The sequence below is a fragment of the Ostrinia furnacalis genome, unplaced genomic scaffold (assembly GCF_004193835.3).
Source record: "Ostrinia furnacalis isolate ACB-3 unplaced genomic scaffold, ASM419383v2 OfSCF1276, whole genome shotgun sequence".
NCBI classification, from domain to species: domain Eukaryota; kingdom Metazoa; phylum Arthropoda; class Insecta; order Lepidoptera; family Crambidae; genus Ostrinia; species Ostrinia furnacalis.
In genome coordinates, this window is record NW_021131515.1 from 156,989 (window position 1) to 178,892 (window position 21,904).

Genomic DNA, 21,904 nt, shown 5'->3' on the forward strand with positions numbered 1-21,904 from the left:
TCAGTTTTGAATATTAATCCACCAACCAAACAACCAAAATATATTGGCATGCAAGTAGCTTACAACTACATAAGCAGTTCTGTGTACTATGTGCCCTGCCCATTGCCACTTCAGCTTGCTAATCCGTCGGGCTATGTCAGTGACTTTAGTTCTTTTACCAATCTCTGATTTGATCTCCTAAAGAAATCAATAAATACATACTACATAATATACCTACTAGCTACTGAACTTTTACTGCGTTGAACTCTCAATTTAAAGGTTCGAAATCAGAAATTCGGTTTCACATTTCTTAAATTTTAACGAACACGTATGAATGTAAAACCGGTATTCAGGACATGACTGGTTTTATCAAAGGGTGGAAATTGAGTGGAATGTTTAATCAAATATTGGCGAAACGAATTTTGGGGTTGATCAACGCTTGTTCGTTTTTGGTCCTCGGTTTTTGCACGTGGGGACAAACTCCAGCATAGTTATTTAATTTTTAGCGTTAAGGCTGGGTTGCACCATCTTACTTTAACTTTGACAAACGTCAAAAATCTGTCAAACTCCATACAAAAAACACCGGTTATCATCAAGTTACGGTCAAAGTTAGGTGGTGCAACTCGGCCTAAGAGTCGCATCAGTTGGAAGAGCAGTCGCCCGGCAAGTGGAAGGTCGCGGTTTCAATTCCCGCCTTAGACAGTTCTATTTTTTCAAGTTATTTATAATTTTCAAACTCCAGCATGTCAAGATAAATATTGCAGTAGGTACCTTATGTAATCGTAAAAGGTACTATTTTGCAATAAAAATGTATAGTCTGAATTGATATCAACTCTACCATTGAAAGTTTAAGGTTTGATTTAAATAAAACACGATACCTACCTAAAAGCTTAATCAGGTTTAAATCCTGGAGACGAATGGTTTTCGTACGATTAGAGCCATTGACAGTGAGTCATCATTTCAGCCATTGATAGTCTACAACTGTACAGAGTACTACAAGTCAAGTTATCCGCTTTTTGACATCCAGTCATCGTCTTAAGGTCGTCTGTCCATCAATCAACAAGGTATTCTACACGTGTTCTCCATTCAATAACCCTTAGTCTAGTCCACCTTATTCTGCGACAGATATGTACACAAACACATTCTACTTTTATCTACATATCTTAAAAACATTATCCCCTTTATGATCCTTATTTACTTCATCAGTTAAATCAACATACATTTTTAGCTTCGAGATGGCCATTCCTAAACAAATAACCGGAAATATAATGAAAAGGAAAATCGACAAAATAAGGCTTGCCAAATAGCGTGTTTGTTTTGTGCTTGAGTAAATAATAGACCGTTTAGGGAATGTGTTGGCTAGTTTTTATCAATATTATCGAAGATAAATAGCAACACTTATTAGCTTTGTGTATATTTTTTTTCGTTTTTTATCACAAGGGTGTCTCATCTGAAACAACAACGGTATTTTCAGGCAAGTTTATTTATATGAGCCGTCACTTTTATCATGGCATGGGTCTATTAAACCAACAACTTATCGTGCCCTCCTAAAGTCCGAAGAAGAAATTATTTTAGCACGTAATGTCTTAGCATGTTACGAGTACGCAAAGTAATTTTTCAATTCGTGTGCCTCATTTTGGAATCGAACCCGGTACCTCTGTATCGAGAAAAATCAACTCGCACTCATAATCACGAAGGCTCTCAGAATGACTAAAAGTAGATATTTTCAGCTCCATTTTCAGTAATAAATAATTAATTTCGCTTCGCAAATAACTGGAAAATGTACATACGATCCGCCGCAAAATTTCACCGAAATTCAATTTCCCGTGTGAAATAAAACGTGACAAAACAAGTTGTACAACCTACTTTTTAATAGTTTGCACAATCGAGCAAATTCTCGCTTCGAAATGTTAGGTTTCACGTTGTTTCTCTTTTGCGGATTTTTTAGCAAACTAGTGGTAATTGGAAAATAAACTGCTTTACTATTTTAAATGCAAGGTAAAAGCTTTGTTTTTATAGTAGCTATAGCCCGCGTGAACTCAAAGACTTATAGAAATAACAGTAATGTAAAGGTTTATCAAAATTGTTATAAAAGTTTATTTGCGCGAAAGACTGACAAACATACATCTTACAGTAAAATGTCATGCTTAAAACAAGCGTGCTAGAATAACTCGAAAAGAGCCTGCTTATTTTTTTTATGCATGCTTATAATTTATAAACACATGCTACAAAGTAACTATTGATCAACAGTGGCATGCTTTCGTACTAGAAATGAGCATCTGTATTTGTGTAGCTTTATATGGTGTATCGGCGTATCTAGGGTTCTTTTTCAGGGGGGGACATGAGTATAGTACAGCCTGGCGAGTATTAAATATCTAGAAGCAAGCAGCCTTTGGAGATAGATAAATATACTATGTTGGATATCATTAGAGAAAACGATTCAAGTTGTCCTTTTGTACTAACTCCCAAGCTACGATTAGAATTCTACAATTTGAATCCTGGAACGAATTTAATCTAAATTCTTGCTACATTACCAACAACGTCTCGTTCTAAAGTGTAAGAGCAAATAAATAGTGCTTTAGAATTCCTTTTGAATCAAATGTATTTGTACTATTTAATTAATTACGTACCTACGAAAAGGGTAGGTAATTTATTTGTTTTGTAGTAAGCCGTTACTACAGTGTTCACTAAGGAAAAACACAGGAGGCATTTTTAAGGTCAGGAAAAGAGCTAGAGATTTTTTGAGGAAAGTAGCTTTTAGAAATTCTATACTATCTGCACAATGGGGTGTGGTTTAATATCTAAATACTGCACGTAATAAAATCGTATGTAAATATTTTCATGCTTTGTCGATGGAACATAATTTGCGGAAAATTGATAGTGTGGAGATAGAGACTCGCTGAAAGAGAGAACTTCTATCGTAGCGAATTTTTTGATATTTGCCACTCACTTAATCCAAGAAAAATACCTAAACCAACTACTGGAAAGCAACAAAACATATTACAATACAATAATGAATTCAGCAATTATTACCACGAGCAACTAATTAATTAATTGCCTATGCTTAAAACTTGTTAACCTGTTAAGTGCCTAATTATCCACATCGTCAATATTACGTCATCGTTCGTACTTAACCTAATTCTGACCCTGAGGGGAGAAGCGGAAACCAATACATAGCAGTGACAGGGTCAACAGTCCCTGCATTTGACATACCTGCCTAATGGAGCATACGTCTACACACTAGGGATGTAAGATAACATATACGTTTCACGAGCACGACAGAATCAAAAACCGGTGATTATACAAATCAAAAGCCACACGTTTTTATCGAATCAGAGAATCAGGATTAGTAATCTAGATGCTAGCTAGATGCTATTACTTTGGTTATAGCTCTAGATTTAGTCCGTGGAAGGTTGTTTCTTATGAAAGGAATAGGTATTACTTGGAATCCAAAATATCGTTTGCTTTACTATAAGATATAGGACTGTTTGATTAAGCGACCTTTATCTTTTAACTAGTAAGTACTAATACCTGAGGTACCTAAACACCAATATTATGTAATATTTTCTCCGCAGCATACGCTACAACAAGCCGCTCGAATCAACATTATAGATTTATAAATATTTTTTCACACAACATACGTCGTCATAATGACGTAACCACGTTATATCGAATCGAGAAGAAATACGAACATCGCACATCCCTACGTACACTTAAGCGCAATGAAATAGGTATTAGGAAGCCATTAGGCGCCCATGCAAGCTTCATGCAACTCCATCACGGCACGATTAACGCTTTCATGAAACTAACGTGCATGAAATTAATTAAATTCTTGTTTTCCGATGACATGCCTTCAATTCGATTTATAGTATGTATTCTTTTGTTTCAAAATTTATAATATGCAAATATGTAGGTATTAACTTTGTATTATACTCGTAGATTAGTCTTATCTCGTGGAACCTAAGTGGTCGCATGAGACCGCGGTAACAACTGATTGTATAGTCTCGATTCGCTGGTACTTAAAGGATTGTTCAATATAGAGGGATGGACATCTTAAAACGTCAGTTTGAAGAGATAAGTCTGAAATCCGAGCGTCAAACTGGTAAAATAAGGATTTGCATAAAGGTTCGGANTCAGGCTATACATAAAAATAAATTCTGATATTGATACTTTATTCTAAAACCATATAGTTGAACGATGGTAGCGCCCCCCTGTCATTGAGTTTGGTGGGACAGTTCAGCGTGGGTCATCTATACATCGATTTTAAAAAACAGAAACGTCACAGTGACAAATTTCGCGATGATCGCTGATCGCTGCGTGCAGACGCTGCATAGATCGCCGCGACCAATGACAGGACGCGTTGATGTGAACACATCGCTACAAATTCATACACGCTGTCTGGTCGCCATCGCCATCGTCATCGTGCACGCCGGCTGCACGCGTTGGTCTGGTCTAACCTTTACTTAATACAAGAGTACACTGACGGACAAGAAAACAAGTATTTGTGTATGTTTTGACAGCAGACTATAGGTATTAGGTATACATATCATTCACTCACTAGAAGTACCTAGTTGTGGGACTATTCATACGTCTGTAACTTCTGTGTAAACGATCTAAAGCTTGACCGTCAATAAAACCCAAGGTTAAACGGAATTAATGCAAAGACTTGGACACCTTCCGAATGTTATTGTTTATGTCTTATGTCAATCAAAATAGATTGCATTTATCTGTGGTTCGTAGCTCTACCACAATCATAATCTGCCTGTAAATTATGAAAGTGTATTCTAATTATTCTTGCTGGGGAAAATGCCACTAATTAAAGTTGCTATGATAACGTTTCATCTGGAATCGAATTTAGAAGTTGTTTGCGAGTAATCTCGTCTTTACTAATTTCACGCCCGAACTCGAACATAATTGTCATCAGAGAATAGTTAATGATGTGCTATCGTCACTGTTTATCGATGAAAACTATAAATTACGTAGATTATAAAAAAAGTGAACATATTCACATTGGCTTACTTTGATTTAGACCTCGTCGGGTTCCTGGTGTAACGAGAACGATATTACCTACGATAGTTATTAAAATTTGCTGTTAAGAGTTGCCTCTCGATCTAAATATTTTTTGTCGTGGTATCGATTCCCACGTTAGGCAGTTCGATTTGTTCAAGTCATTTTAAAAAAAATATTACCTTCTCCTTTTTTGCGTTTGATTTAGTAGAAATGTTACATAGCTTTGCTTTAAAAATATGCAGCTTTAATAGCTCATGACACTTGAACAATCAGTTTATAATAATTCGTCAGCCGTTTGGTGTAGTGGTTCGAAACGGACTACTATTCCGGAGGTTGCGGGTTCGATTCCCGCACAGTACAAATATTTGTGTGCATGAATATATTGGTTTGTATTGGACTGGGTGTTTTCTATGTATAATATGTATGTATTTATTAAAAAAAAAGTATTTAAAAAGTATGTTTATCCGTTGTCTAGTACCCAAAGTACAAGCTTTGCTTAGTTTGGGACTAGAAGCGCAGTGTAAAATGTCCAAGGATATTTATTATTTATTTATTATTTATAATGTGGATTGCCACATACTTAAGATATCGAACACCTGTAAACCCACAACACTAAAGCATAAAGACAGCTAATTTGTACTCAATTAAAACTTTATCTCCACTCGTGGCCTGGAGTGTAAGCTCGCGTGCACTCTCACAGAAAATCGTCCTCTTACTCCCTTAGGCCCAGACTCAGACAGTGCGGAGATGGCCGAAGCGGAGACGAGAAGAGACAAGCTGAGCTGTATGTGCTGGCTAGAGAATGTGTGCGATGAGCATTAAATGTGATCGCATAGTTTAACGCGATCGGACACTGGTCACTTTTTAGCTTTTGTAAGTTTGCGGGCACAGCTGACATCTTTGGTTTTTTCGCTTCGCTTTGTATCCGCCGCCCGGCCTAATTTTAGCAAGGCACAGGACACATCACCGCTTGCATGCAAATATGACACATTCCAGTATCCACTTACTAAAGCTGAGTGGCGACAATAAGTGTCATCATCATCATCATTTCAGCTATAGGACGTCCACTGCTGAACATAGGCCTCCCCCAATGATTTCCTTAAAGACCGGTTGGTAGCGGCCTGCATCCAGCGCCTTCTGCTACCTTTATGAGGTCGTCGGTCCACCTTGTGGGTGGACGTCATACGCTGCGCTTGCCGGTACAGGGCCTCCACTCCAGAACCTTGCTGCCCGATCGGCCGTCCGTTTTGGGTAACTTCGAAGTTCTGCGACAATAAGTGTGGATAACATAATATAAAATACGAAATTATATTGGTTATTTAATGTGAGTCGCTCCGCTAGTCTCGTTTCCGCTTTGGTGGAGGCCAGGCTTTAACAGAGCAACTGAAGCCAATGGTCCAGAAAACAACGGTACTTAGGCGAATTAAATTCAGCTCAGGGTCGATTAATCACCGGAACCATCCGACCCACAATGCCTTATAAGGATTTATGGCGCCGATACCGGATTGCTTATTTATGCGCACTTTAGAGATAGGACGCTAGCATAAATAAAACTTTAACTTTTTTACCTAGCGTCTATATTTCTTCAGTTATGTTAATAATATAGTTACAATCAAACTGCCGAGAACGGCGCGCGCGCGTGTTCCTACGTTTATTGTGGATGATTGACATAGTAATTTATAAGTTGACAGCCTTGAATCGCTATTTTTATAGCTCATTGCCCACAAAAGAAACAATAGAACGTTATAAAAATACAGTTTCTCATTTACGTCCGTATTTATAAACATTACTATGAGGTCTCACAGTGCGCGTGGACGCACAGAGCTCTATTCAACGCTGCGAGTTCGATTTTCTGCTTCACTTAATCATCAAGCATAGATTGTGTGTATCATTGCTAGAAATACCAACATGTGCGAGTGTCACTTAAAGACCAATTACTAGATCTACAATATTAACTAAAACATCGCACACAGTTTGTGAAAATTCACTAAAATATTCTCATAAATTAAAATTTCTTAAATAAATCAAAGTTAGGTAACCAAATTAACCCGCGTTTTCTTTGCAAACTAATTACAGGGGAGATTCCCTTTTGATTTTCCCACCGCGTAGTTAGACCCAATTGGGATTGTCTCTGGTCGGGGCTGCACCGGAAGTACCGGCATTAGAGGCTTAGTTCCTGTAAGCTTGGAGGCTCGTGTTTATAAACGGATCCGGATTTGGAACGTAAAGGAATTACTCAGTGTATAATCATGTTGGAACCTTATTCATTTGCCTGTGAAATTACACGGTCTAACTTTGACTATGTCTAAACATTTATTTGTATAGAACTATAAAAGTCTAAATTATTGTGTAAACTATGGTTTACCAAACCAAGTGGTCCATTAAGTTTAAAACAAATGAAAGTAGTTTTTCATAAATGACATAAAGTACTTATAATGTTTCTGCGAAAGGACCACATGTTTTTTGTTACTTACGTTATGAAAGTTTGGCTAGATCTAAAACTATTATTTAATTTGTTATTGAATTTTTGTTTTGCTCACATTGCATTATTGTTTTATTAATACAACAACTTTACCAAGTACGGGTAAAGTTGTTTGTATTTATAAAATACAATACCGTTTTGAGGTACCTAATATTCCAAAATATTATCTTGAAAAGCAAGATCGGTTTAAAAATAAAACTTGTCTTGCCAACCGTGAAAAATTTATCTAACCCTTGAACAGTGGGCTTCTACCTTTTTGTAGGCGCTGCCCGAATTTTAATTAGTTTTTGTTTTTTGGGCAAGAACCCCTTTTAATAAACTTTAGGCATTTATAACATGAACAAGCTTATTAACATTCCTTGTTTTAAAAGTAACCATTTTTTGTTTCGGTGGGTAGAGGAACACGTAAAATCATACCTACCTGACAGTACTTAGTGTGTGAGTGTACGTCTACCTACGTTTTGGTCACTTTATGAAAATTTTGGAAAGATGTGTTTATGTAAATAGGTCAAACAAATAATTTGTGTTTTTCATGACATACCTTATTAGATAGATTGTGGCACAACGGTGCCGAAACCTTATAAATTGGTTTTTCGGTTTGTGAGCATTGTTTTGCAGGCATTCTTGGATTCAATTCCCAGTTAGTAACTGTATGTGGATGACGTACCGTCTTTTTGTTGATGATTACATTTTTAGACTATTACTTATTTATTCTATTGCAGATCACGCCCTTATCCCCAAAATGGAAGCACGCCATAGAGAAGCGGATCGAAGACGAACGCCAGCTGACTATGCTGGCGATGGCGCGCGGAGCCAAACTGCACCCCGGCCAGTTCTGGGACCTCAGCGGGACGTTCCTGTTCAGTGTCTACGTTATGACTGCTCTGGGTAAGCATCCTGACTCTTCTCTTTATTCTATTAAGATTGCATTTTGTTTACCTGCACCCCAGCCAGTTCTGGGATCTTAGAGGGATCTTACTGTTCAGTGTCTACGTCATGAACGCCTTGGGTATGCTTCTTTGAGTCTTCTTCTTGTCTTCTTGTGACGAGAGGAAGAAACTATATTTTGCATAAAGCCAGCTGACGATGCTGAAGCTGACGATCTATGCTTGCGATGGCGGAGCCAAGCTGCACCCCGGCCAGTTCTGAGACCGTAGAGGGATCTTACTGTTCAGTGTCTACGTTATGACTGCTCAGGGTACGATCTTGAGTTTTGTCCTTATGCTATTAAGAGTGTATTTTGCATAAAACCATGGTATTATGCTGACGATGGCTCGTGGAGCCAAGCTGAACCCCGGCCAGTTCTTGGACCTCAGCGGGACGTTCCTGTTCAGTGTTTACGTCATGACTGCTTTAGGTACGATTTTCAGTCTTTTGCTTCTACTGTTGAGACTGTATTTTGCATAAAACCCCTAGTAGTGCCAGCTGACGATGCTGGCGATGGCGCGCGGAGCCAAACTGCACCCCGGCCAGTTCTGGGATCTCAGCGGAACCTTCCTGTTCAGTGTCTACGTCATGACTGCTTTAGGTGGGTAGTTTGAGTCTTCTCCTTATGCTATTAAGAGTGTATTTTGCATAAAGCCAACTGACGATGCTGGGGCTGGTTCGCAGAGCCAAGCTACTCGTCGTTAGGGAGCGGGACATCCCAGTTCAGTGTCTACGATGACTGCTCTGGGTACGATCTTGATTCTTCTTCTATTGCTACTATGCATATTGAGTCTGAAGAAACTGAAGGCAAAGGATAACTTACCTCTATTATCTACGCAAATAAATAACATGAATATGTTTGTTCCAGGTTTCGGAGCTCCAGTACCGCAAACAACGTGGGGTAGAACTTCAGCTTTAATTTACGCAGTACTAGCTGTTCCTATACACATTTACCTTAGTAAGTTAATCAACTACTTCCTATCTTAATTTAGTGACATTTGCGAATTTTAATAGCGAAGTAAGTCCATGTTTTCTTTACAGTGGTCAACGCAAGCACATGCGTGGTAGCAAAGGTTGGCTCGTGGGTTGAAAAACTAAGAACTCGACTTGAAAAAAGAAGACATAGTGCAGATAATGGAACAACTGCAGGCTTTAATAGAGGTAATTATTATTTTAGCTTTATAAAGGAAAGTTCTCGAGTGGCGACCACGGGCTGGAAGACGTAGCGTGGGCAGGCCTCCTACTAGGTGGACCGACGATCTGGTAAAGGTCGCGGGAAGAGCCTGGATGCGGGCAGCGCAGGACCGTTCATTGTGGAAAACCTTGGGGGAGGCCTTTGTCCAGCAGTGGACGTCATTTGGCTGAAAAAAGAAAAAGAAAGAAAAAGGTGGCCCGCATCGCGACAGAAACAGGAGACCGAGACGGGAGACCGCGAACGTTTCTCGCCTTAGTCAAGTACGGTCACGGTCTCCCGTCTCGGTCTCGTGTCTCGGTCTCCTGTCTATGTCGCGGTGCGAACCGCCACCTTAAGACCTTAGGAAAAGCTTTCTGAGAGTTATTTACTCTTACTTACCTAATTTAGCTCATCATTAGTTTCCCAAATCTGAAGGTTATCAATATTTTTTGTAATTTTCTTTAGACAAGTAGGTAGGTATCTACAATTCCTTACAGACTACTTAGTTACATTTAATTGGCCTCTCAAATCTAAAGGTAATCATCATATATTTTTAGACTTATTACGATATACAAGTACCTATTACCTACCTACTTACGAATTTGCTTATGGAAATACAAACTACTTAAAATAAGAACGCTAAAAGGTCAACAATAACTAAAGGTTCATAAATTATGCAAACTCTAAGAAGTTGTAGGAAGTTTTTTCACTATTCAAACCTTTCTTCCATTCTATTATATTTTGGCATACCAATAGCGTTTTCCGATACTCAAATAAAAGAACCATAAGAATCGGAAAGCAGTAAAGAAGTGGAGCTAGCCAAACGCTTGGGGTTGCCAACTCCAAGTTTCAGCACACCACGACGAATTTATGAATTCGACTGTTTGTGAAAAGGTTGTATAAATTGTCAATAACCAAAGTCATAAAGAAAATAGATAGACTGTAGGAAATCTTTGATGAAATTAGTTGGAGGTGCTTATCAGATTTCTTTACCTACACCATGTCTTGAATCAAGCAACTAATATTTATACGTTCGGGAGGAGATCAGGACAAACCAATGAAATCTCTTAATATACAGGGTGTCCCAAAAACAATGGATAACCCTGTAACCATCGATAGGCCTCGCCATGGTCTCCCTAACGTATAATTTTGACCCCAGTAAAAATATCACCGTTTTCAAGATTTTTAAGTTTTTGTGCAAATTTAGAAAATTGCCACCTGCGATTACTTTTTCTCATGCCATTTCTACAAATGAGGATACTTTTCAATCTAGTTTTTTTCCTTATCACAAGGGATAGTTGGGCTATCAAAAGAAAAGATTAAAGTTCAACAAACTAGTTTAAAAGTATGAAAATTTTAAGAAATTGCAGAGAAGAAGGAAAATTTCATTCATTGTCTTGCACTTTTGATCAGCCATCGTGTAAAAAAAATGTAGGAAGACCATCGTGCCCATTACCTTAAAAACTTCCTTGGTTAATTGAGATTCTAAAAAGGTATCACAAGCCAATGTATCCTGTATCATTTTTATCTTATGGCTACTTAAATAGCAACTAGTATGAAAACTGCAAAAATGAGATTTTCTCGTAATAGTTAAACTAGGACTGCATAGTGGCATTAAATACAAATGGATAATTTTTAGCGTAGGAATTTTAATAAAGCAACGTTTTATCATCATCATCATCATCATTTCAGCCATAGGACGTCCACTGCTGAACATAGGCCTGTACCCCAATGCTTTTCATAATGACCGCTTGGTAGCGGCCTGCATCCAGCACCTCCCTGCTTACCTTTATGAGGTCGTCGGTCCACTTTGTAGGTGGACGTCCTACGATGCGCTTTCCGGTACGTAGCCTCCACTTGAACCCTGTTGCCCCATTGGCCGTCCGTTCTGCGTTTTTGTGATTACTTATTTTTTGTTTTAAACCTTATAAATGTGCCTATAGACAGATACCCGTGATAATACACGGCTCGGAAACGTGGATTTTTTGGACAGCGTGCTATGGAGGGGCTATGCTCGGGTTTCTTGACGAAATCATATCAGAAATTAGGAGATCCGTAAATGAACTTAAGTCGCTGACATAGCTCGACGGATCAGCAAGCTGAAGTGGCAATGGGCAGGGCACAAGTTTGCAAAACTGAGGCAGCATGGTTAAAGTGGAGGCTACATACCGGAAAGCGCATCGTAGGACGTCCACCTACAAAGTGGACCGACGACCTCATAAAGGTAAGCAGGGAGGTGCTGGATGCAGGCCGCTACCAAGCGGTCATTATGAAAAGCATTGGGGTACAGGCCTATGTTCAGCAGTGGACGTCCTATGGCTGAAATGATGATGATGATGATGATGATAAAACGTTGCTTTATTAAAATTCCTACGCTAAAAATTATCCATTTGTATTTAATGCCACTATGCAGTCCTAGTTTAACTATTACGAGAAAATCTCATTTTTGCAGTTTTCATACTAGTTGCTATTCAAGTAGCCATAAGATAAAAATGATACAGGATACATTGGCTTGTGATACCTTTTTAGAATCTCAATTAACCAAGGAAGTTTTTAAGGTAATGGGCACGATGGTCTTCCTACATTTTTTTTACACGATGGCTGATCAAAAGTGCAAGACAATGAATGAATTTTTCCTTCTTCTTTGCAATTTCTTAAATTTTTCATACTTTTAAACTAGTTTGTTGAACTTTAATCTTTTCTTTTGATAGCCCAACTATCCCTTGTGATAAGGAAAAAAACTAGATTGAAAAGTATCCTCATTTGTAGAAATGGCATGAGAAAAAGTAATCGCAGGTGGCAATTTCCTAAAAATGCACAAAAACTTAAATATCTTGAAAACGGTGATATTTTTACTGGGGTCAAAATTGGACGTTAGGGAGACCATGGCGAGGCCTATCGATGGTTACAGGGTTATCCATTGTTTTTGGGACACCCTGTATATTTGGTAGATAGAGCACATTACATGGCCTTGGATGTGGGTCCAGATATAATGTATTACAGATTTACCACTCAATAGAAGATTAAAAGTATTCTATCATGCTGATAACAATTAACATTACAGTCCTCTGTTTCTTGCTTGTTAAAATAATTTGTAATTTGTAACCACGATAGCCGACCGGTGAAGGGGTCGGAGTGGCCGACTCGAGATCCGAAGAACGCGGGTTCGAATCCCACCTCGACTATTGTGGTGATCCCACTCGTAACACAAGCTTATTTAGCTTAACACGAGGGGCTAATGGGACTATTAGTAATTCGGCAATACAAATTGCTAATAATATTCAAAGAAAAATATCTAGGTAACTAGGAGTCGACAGCCCTACGCCTAGGAATAGGTACAAACAATGCACAGAACACACCGCAAGCTAATTTTATCTTAGCTTAGGTCACGTAGCTGCTGTGATCTTTATATGGAAGCTAAAAGAGCTGAATATGAGCTAATTAAACAATGTCTATATCTACTTGCCAACAGTAAACAGATGGACCTAATTTGAAAATTATAAATAACCTGAAAAAATCAAACTACCTAAGGCGGGAATTGAACTCACAACCTTCCGCTTGCCGGGCGAATGCTCTTCCAACGGAGCTACTTAGACACTGGATGAACCCGTCGAAATTTTCAAGTATAATACGCTGTTACGGCCAGCGCTTGTTTCATCAATGTTGGGTATACCTACCCTTAAAGATGGACCTAGCCAAGATAAGTGAGCTTTGTCGCATTCTTGCCTGTATATTATACTAACTTACTAATATTTTTTATCCCACTACCTACCTACTCAGTAACATGATAAATAGGTGAGCGATTTTGAGATTCAATTTACGAGGTGTTTTCAACGACAATCCGAAAATGAGTTTTACTCGTAGTTTGCCATCACAATTACGTATGGTAGTTTAAAGTGTAACTAGTAATCTTGTTAACCCCTAAGCTAGATAAATGTTCATGTAGGTAATGGTTTTACCAAAATAATCTACTTAGCCGTCGAAGAGGATCAAACTACCGACCCTCGATGCCTACGCCGCTATTGTCACTACATTTTAGCTAAGATAGGTTAACCAAGCTTATATTTTAAGCTTACGTGCACCCACTTGTTATGTAAGTGGGCCCGTATTTACAAACATTACTATTACTATGTCTTACAGTGCGCGTGGCCGCACAGGGTGACATTACCAATCGCAGAGCTCTATTCAACGCTGTGCATTCGATTTGCTGCATCACTAGCAAGCTTAAGTGAAGCAGGCTGGTTGGTGGTAGGGCTTGTTCTAAGTACGCCTGGCTAGCTACCACCATCTTACCTAAGTCTGTCGCCATAACAACAATGTTAACAGCATTGTTGTGTTCCGGCAGTTAGAGGTAAGATAGCCAGTTCGTCCGTGGTTGAGGATTCCGGGTGAAGCTCGCTTCCACCTTCGGCCTGATCGTCACTTACCATCAGGTGAGATACAGGCCAAGAGCTTCTTCGTTGTGGATAAAAAAAGCATCATTTGTGAATACGGGCGTTAGTTAACTCATAGTGTGGTTTGACCTTAGCTCGCATTGCAGGAATAGCTGCGGTAAACGTACCATTATTACACGTACTTGTTAGCTCTGGTCGGTTAAGCTGAACTATTGTGGAATTAATTGGAAATGTTTATTGCCCCGACTAGAGCTTTCTTTTGTTCGGTTTCTTCTCTGGTATTTTACGCTAGACTTAAAATAAAAGTGTTTAAAGCACTTTGAATTTGTGTCTTTACTTAGGTAATAAGAAATGTACAATAAAAGTGGTTTAATTCCATCTTAGACATGTGCAATGTGCGTTGTACATTTTATTTAAAATTTGAGTTAGAGACGATGATTTCAAAAGTTATCTACCTACTACAAAACGCTTTTGAATTTGGAATTTCTCCCCTTTAAGACAGGGACGGATTCAGAAACAAGGCTACCCCCAAATCAAGGAAATCATAGAGTCCCATTAAACGCGGACATCGATGATATCAGTCTTAAAAACGCTTCGCCATAGATATGTAAACATTGCAAAAATCTTCATAGCACTAAGTAGCGCTACATTGAATGTTTTGTTTAGTGGGACTTGCATTAAAACTTTTTAATTACATGCTGAATCACAATCAGTATCTATTACCAGGTGACCTATAAAACACGTTTACCTCATAAATTAATGAATTCATTGTCTTCCGAGAGGCACTTATCTAGAGGCTTCCCAAATCCCGTCCGGTCCCCACCGGCATCGATTTAACGGCGTTAGCAAATTAAGCGCGATTATAACACCAAAAGCGATTGTAACAGGCGCCCGAGCACGCTTGTTCAGCGTGTTTACAGACTGGGAAATTGCTGAGCAAGCTCACTTTGTTGGTGTACGAAAAACCCATTATAATAATTAATAACGTATAAGTTATGTCCTTTCCTGTTTCATCAGATTAGTGACACTTCATCACTGCTGTTATAAAGTATTAAACAAGCTGAAACACTAACATTTTGTGATATACTTAGCCTTGCCTAGCTAAATTCTAACAAAAAAATACCTATAATTTGTGTTTTTGTTGTAGTTCCACCACATTAGTCCAGCGTTCGACGCAGTTCGTGAAATGATATCAAATTCAGATTGCTTATTCAGTACATAGGCCCTTTCTAGGGCATTTATACGCGTCCCAAATATAGCTTGCCCTACCACCACTTCGGGGCAACATTATGGGCTGGTGCTGAGAAGAAGTGGCGGAAGAAACTCAGTCACCTTTGTCAGCCTCTTTTTCAATAAAATACAGTAATTTATAGCTTACATGACACGCAATAAGTGCTAGCTAGGCAGGTTAAATCCACGCACTCCTGTCATTTAAATATCATTCACTTTATAGTATCCTTTTTTCATCCGATCTTTGGATTATTGTCGTGTAATTTTCTCTTCACTCGATCAAATTCCTCCATTAAGAATCCAAAATACGGTTAAACATGTGAAGGTAATGGGAAGCATTAAAATTTGTCAACGCTGTAAACCATTTTAAGAGCCCTAAAGAGCTTTCACGCTTCACACTCAATGTAATAATAAACAAAGCATTTGTTAATTAAGAGCGATTATTAACACTGCTGTAACGCGCCGAATAGCAGCATTTACGCACAGTTCAGTATTCACAGTGCAATAAAGCGGTAATTATATTACATAATTGGTACCTACCTTACTTGTTAAGTACCTATTCCATTAAATAAGGGCACTTCTAAGATCTCAATTTAATTGACCCATTGCAATGGTTACTAATTATCTACGTATATCCCGAGCAATGATGAAATTACACGACCTCTCTCTCCAATTTTTGCCCCAAAAGTTGACTGGAAGAGAATGTCATATGGGATTATAGTTTTCAGAGACGCTTTCCTACAAAGTGACAAACTTTAGATGAAAGTAAATTATACCTAAGAGAATATTAAAAGCAAATGCGCCACTGGTACGTAATCACTCAAATGACCATCGATCGTTCTCCGCAAATGTATCCGTTAATAACAAGTGTTCGATGGAAACAAAGCAAACACTCATTCACTAATTAAGCATCGCAAACGAGGCCGCCGCAGGCCTACCGCAGGCCTGCGGCGGCCTACGCGGCGTTATTTCGCACCTAGTTAAGTAATCGTAATAGCTAGCCTTCATTTGAAATCGCCAGAGCTAATCTATTTGACTTTACAACAGTCATGTTTTGTATCTTTGTCTAGGGGCCTAGGGGGCATAGTTCTTTAAATTGAAATAAGGGATTTCATCATCTTCACCACCCTACAGGAGTCTATTGTCATAGACCTCCCTTTTGCTTCCTGTCCTTAGCTTACGCATCAAGCTTCTGCAAACTTCGCAAGTAGAAACTCTACATATCTGGAAGGTTACTTTAGTTAGGCTGTTATAGATCTTTTTATCCACGAAGACGCGCCCCACCATTCTTCCACCAAAATGTTTGAGTGTTATCAGTACACGCTAAATCATCCATAAGTGCTCGGATCAAACTCCCCGCACCCCGCGCTTCCCTCGACCAAAAATTGGGGCGCGTCTTCGTGGATGAAACGAACTACATATTACCATTGTAATCTACAAGAAGAAAGGGTTACCTATGAACTGCTGGAAACCTACAATTACCAATCTGCTTTCTCTCTCTGTAAACTACAGCACCTGAAAGTTTACTCTATAATGCGTTGGGCGTCTCTTAATCAGGTAAATTGACGGGCGTTTGTATGCCGTTGTATGATTTCTGTTTACGTTCCACCGTCCATTGAAAATGGAAAACTTAGATTAAGGTTTTCAAAAGTTCTCAAATGGACATTAGACTCTACCATAGATAAAATTAAGGATTTATGCATGACTACATTATGGTTGCAAATAAGGATTTTTGGACCATGGTCCAGCTGTGTGGTCCTGCTTGTCATACAGGCCAATTTTTACGTAGTTATTTGCAATTTCCAAATCAAATCTAGGTCTGTTTTCCCCTTTAAATAGAATGTTTAATCAATACAATGCCCTGTCTAGGTCCATTAATGTTAATGTTGATATTTTTTTCCTTAGTTTACGTAAATACAAGTCCACATGCTTGGACAAATCTCACCGATTTGAACAAGCATAGGGACTTCTTTACACCATATTAAATATTTTCAGTTTTAACCCCTAAGTAATTGCTGTTGCTTTACTCTCTAACGCATGATGTTTTCTTCACCTTTAATTAAGTTTGCATTTAACAAGTGTCATTTTTTATAGTTACCTACTTTTGTGAAGCCTCAATGTAACCTTGTTGGTGTTTAAATAAATAAATTTCATGAAGCCACAGTGTTTAGTTTGATGTACCGTCGTTTATAGTTGTTAGTAGACAATGTAACATTAATTTCTGTTCGCATTCTTGAAAGACGCACGCACACATCAAAGTTTATCCAAATTAGGGATGTAGCGAGAGGATCAGGAAATCGATTTTCGATAAAATGTGCAATGTTAGGATTGTTCCCTGAGGAAAGAAAACATTTTGCCTAAAAAAAGCAAACAACCGCTGGAAGCAGCTTAAAGTAAAAAATGCTCAGCAAAATATCAGGATTTTTATAACGCTGAGTGCTGGTAAAAGCTGTTTCTATTATCTCTGAGCGTAAGTAGAGTGTTAGGTTTGTTTAAGTAATATTATGAAACTAGCTTTTGCAAGTGGATTCGCCCGCGGGATATCTAATAACAAAGTCTCGATGCAGTTTATTTCTCGACTATTTTCTCTTATCCTTAAGAAATTAAGGGCAGTACAACAAATTGTCTTTTATGTCTATTTCACATGATTGAAGTTTTCTTGGTAGCTATTTGTAGCATAGTAAATCTTCTTTCAGGTTCATTAAGTAGGTATTTTTTAATTTAATTAAAAATACTTGCTACTTAAGTAAACAAGTACTTAGCGTTGTTAAACTGTTCTACTTATTTCAGAGAGTCCAAACTGCAGAAGAAACACGGAGTTAATGAAAGTGAAGAAACGCAAAGCTTTTATTCTGCGTCGGAGAATACTGGTTAGTTAATTAAAGGGAAACACCACAGACACTGGATTGTATAGAGCAGTGGTTCCCAAACTTATTTAGTCTACTGCCCACTTTGAGAATAAATTATTTTTAGCGCCCCCCATTTTTGTAGTCAAGAGTCGAGCTCAGTCGATGTCTAAGAGTCCTTCTAGTAGATGACGCCTCCCAAGCCTCTACACAACGTCCCGATTTCTTTTCTGGGTCTTATACCGCCCCCCTTTAAGCCTGCAGCGCCCACAAGGGGGCGTTATCGCCCACTTTCGGAAAGACTGGTATAGAGCATTGGTTCCCAAAGTGGGAGGCGCGCCCCCCAGGAAGGGCGCAAAGACCTTTAAAGGGGGACGCGGGCCATCTGTAAGAAACCTGCGACCGCTGAGAGAATGCATTCCAGACTGCTCGATACGACCAATAAATAATCATGACTGGAGGAGGGGGGCGCGGAATTTTTTGTATGGTCGAAAGGGGGCGCGTCTCAAATAGTTTGGGAACCAATGGTATAGAGCTTGCTTACCTTTTAGTATCATTGAAGTTTACACAAAGACCTAACTTTCTATTTTCTAAAGTAGTCATTTCATAGAGCCCTCAATGTTTTAAGTACTGTGTACCTAGTGTAGTGTCTGCGATGTTGTTACACATTTTTAATTCCCAAGGAGGAATATTAACTTTATGGTTTTATTTAGATTACTGTAGTAGGTATCACGGTGTGCGTAATCCCAGCAAAATGCTGTCTCCTTTCAAAAATCTAATGATGCAAATAAGTAGGGCCCTATCTGGTGTTCCTAAATGTGCCCGAAATTTTAAATTTGAGCCTTCAGCCGTTTCAGCAGTATTAAAAAAAGCGGATTCTACCAACGTTACGTACAGAACGTTATCGCAGCTACACTATTTTTATCTGTCTAGGTGGATGAAAAGTAGGTACATATATCATTACATTAGAGAGCTTATATTCGAGCCTAATTGTATCCTAAAATAAAATTTTCAATGCCAAAAAATGTTTATGACCACTATTTTTTTTTCCAGCGATTTCTCAACGCCCTCTGCATAGGCCGCTGCGTGCCAGCGGCCGCGGTGCTATACTACGTGGGCGGCGCCATTTGCTTCGGAGCGATGCGCGGGCGCACGCCGCTGGAAACCATTATGTTCCCTTTGGAGTTCACTACCACGGGCGGGTTGGAGAATGTAAGCCTAAAAAACCTGTCTAATCAGCGTGGGGAGTGTCGGAAGATAAAGTTAAGCGTCCACATATCGGTATCGTACGCATCGGACGTATCGCACGCAACGGATCGTAGTATTATTTATATGGAAACTCATATAAGTGCGTCCACCTGTCCGCATCGTACGCATCGCACATCCGATACGATGTGTTTCGTACGATGCGTCCGTTGCGTACGATACCGGCAAGTGGACGCTTAGCTTAATCCTCCATTCGCCTCTACAACACGGTCGAGTTAAACTACGCACCTGGCAGCCGTGACGTCACATCGACGCTCTGGTACGGACGGGTGAACGCGGGGAGGTGCGCGGTTAAGGCTAAGTTGTCACGGCGCGATTTTCCCCCGCGCCAGCGGCGGTTGTGGAATTACGGTTTTATTTCAAAACTCACGGGAGCGGTTATTTGCGCGGTTATTCACGGCGCGGTTTTAAATCGCGTCGCGTGCTAAGTCACTGGTACGAAATGTTCGCCCCCCGATCGGGCGGGCGAAAACCGCCGAGCGGGACCCATTACAACCGCGCCCGCTGCGGGCGAAAACCGTGTCGTGTGTTGTGCATTAGTTTTTACATAAGTAATATCGCGCCATGAGTTCTTAGCCTAAGTGGGAGGGAGAGTCGCATTCGAGGTGCGCAGTTAGCTCGATCGGGTTGTAGTAAATTACGTAGTGCAGAGGAGCAGTGGAGACTAAATCTGAAGACAATGATTGAATGAATGAATGACTACTCTGCCGTGCTAGCAATACCAACAGTAACTCAATTTTTTGGCAAAACTATGACTTACTTGACTTATGGTCCTATGTCCCCTAGATGGGGCAGAGGGCGTCCACAACAGTCCTCCATCTCGTTCGGTCTTGAGCTTCTCGCTTGATCTCGCTCCAGGTCTTGCCGATCTTCTTCGCCTCGTCCGCTACAGTGCGCCGCCAAGTTTGGCAAAACTATAATCAGCTCTATTTCAGATGAGCTGACAGGAGTTTTTTTAACAGCACAATATTGGAGTTACTACTGATATCGCTAGCACGGAAGTACTGTGGACGTAAAATTCTCCACCGCGTACACCGTCTCCAGCTTTCTCATCCAGCGACTTTCAGCTATTTTTTTCTGATTGTAGATCAATCTAGCAATTTTTGCGTCGTACACTAAGGTCTTTAGAACTAGTGTACTTTAGTATAACTGTATAATCAATTGACTAAATGTGAACTAGCCTATTGACTTAATTTCAGGTGGAGAACTACATCCGAATTTTATACGGCTTCTACATAGAGGGCGCTATGGCGTTGCTGGCTTGCGCACTAGCCACATTGCGGGCGCACAGCAGCGCGACTGTCAACTTTATGTCCGACAAATACAGACTATTTACGATTAACAAACAAAACTAGGACTCCTTGGAGGTAAAGTGACATGCAGCATCGTGTTTAGTAAGTTTTTTTTTATTTGTTCGTTTCAGTCGAAAGACGTCCACTGCTAGACAAAGGCCTCCCCCAAGGATTTCCACAAAGACCGGGCCTGCGCCGCTCGAATCCATTTTTAGTGTTTAGTAGATTTTTTTAACTATGAAATAGATATTTATGAACTTTGTAACAAGTGCGGTTAAGGTTGTTTTATAATACAATAATGTTACGGAAAAAGTTATTTCAGAGGGTATAGTCAAGTCAAGGACCAGTATTGGTACTGGTTTTTAATAGACTTATTGCTGTGGTAGGTATTTATTACGTAGAGTTAGAAGCATTGTCCGTGTAAATACTTACGTTTTAAGTAAGTAGCATAAAATATAATATTAGGGTTTGTAATAAAAATGCCACATTATTGTAATGTATTGTTTTAATTTCCTACAAACTAGTCAACGGCTATGTACAGCTTTCTTTGATCATTTTATGTTTAGCAACATATTACAATTTGGTATTTTGATAGAGTATGTTTTGTTAAATCAACCAGATAATATAATCGTTATATTCGTTTTAAATTGTATCTAGTGAGTCCAAAAAAAATAATATCGAAAAACGAAAACATATCTTTTGCATTAGCTAATGTATCACAGAGTGTACCTACATGTATTAACGTTACAATGTTCCAGCATTCGAAATTGTAAAATAAAAATACCCAAATAATTATAAACATATCCAATTCGAAACATCGAAAATGTATGACCTAAAAATTGGAATTGGCTATTCTTCATCCATCCTCCCTTTAGAATGGCAGTCCAAGAAACTACAAAATTACAGTGCAACCATCTTCCAAAAATATCCATCCAACAAGAAAAATAACTCGATGATAGAGGGCGCCACATAGCTTTAAGTCACGACAAAAGTGGCAATTTTTATAAAATTCCATTCCATTCTCTAAAACAAAGATCTTTCTTATTTAAAAGTCCTTATTAGTTGTCGAATTTCGAACAAACACTATTCAAAAAAGTCCCATCGCTAAAAAAGCGCTTTTACACTGCGCGGAAATTAGCCAAGTCAAAAAAACAGTGGGGTGGGGATGAAAAAATTAGGCGGTTATCACACTGCGCCGCGCTCCGTCGCGGAGCGCGGGGCGACAGATTTAATCATTGTATGCAAGTACCTCAGTTTGTATAGAAAACACGCGCGGCACTTCACACTGACAACGCGTCCGCGCG

The 21,904-nt window shown here is 39.3% G+C and overlaps 1 protein-coding gene across 1 annotated transcript in view; it reads left to right on the top strand.

Moving 5' to 3' along the window:
* The window catches only part of LOC114352219 (uncharacterized), a 33,125-nt gene extending 12,110 nt beyond the window's left edge, over window positions 1–21,015 (top strand). The window contains exons 4-9 of the mRNA XM_028303735.1: window positions 8,194–8,359; window positions 9,267–9,356; window positions 9,440–9,559; window positions 17,987–18,066; window positions 19,096–19,254; window positions 20,508–21,015. Coding sequence (XP_028159536.1) covers window positions 8,194–8,359; window positions 9,267–9,356; window positions 9,440–9,559; window positions 17,987–18,066; window positions 19,096–19,254; window positions 20,508–20,663 — 771 coding nt within the window. The 3' untranslated portion in view covers window positions 20,664–21,015. The remainder of the gene's footprint in view (window positions 1–8,193; window positions 8,360–9,266; window positions 9,357–9,439; window positions 9,560–17,986; window positions 18,067–19,095; window positions 19,255–20,507) is intronic.
* Window positions 21,016–21,904: the final 889 nt, after the last annotated feature.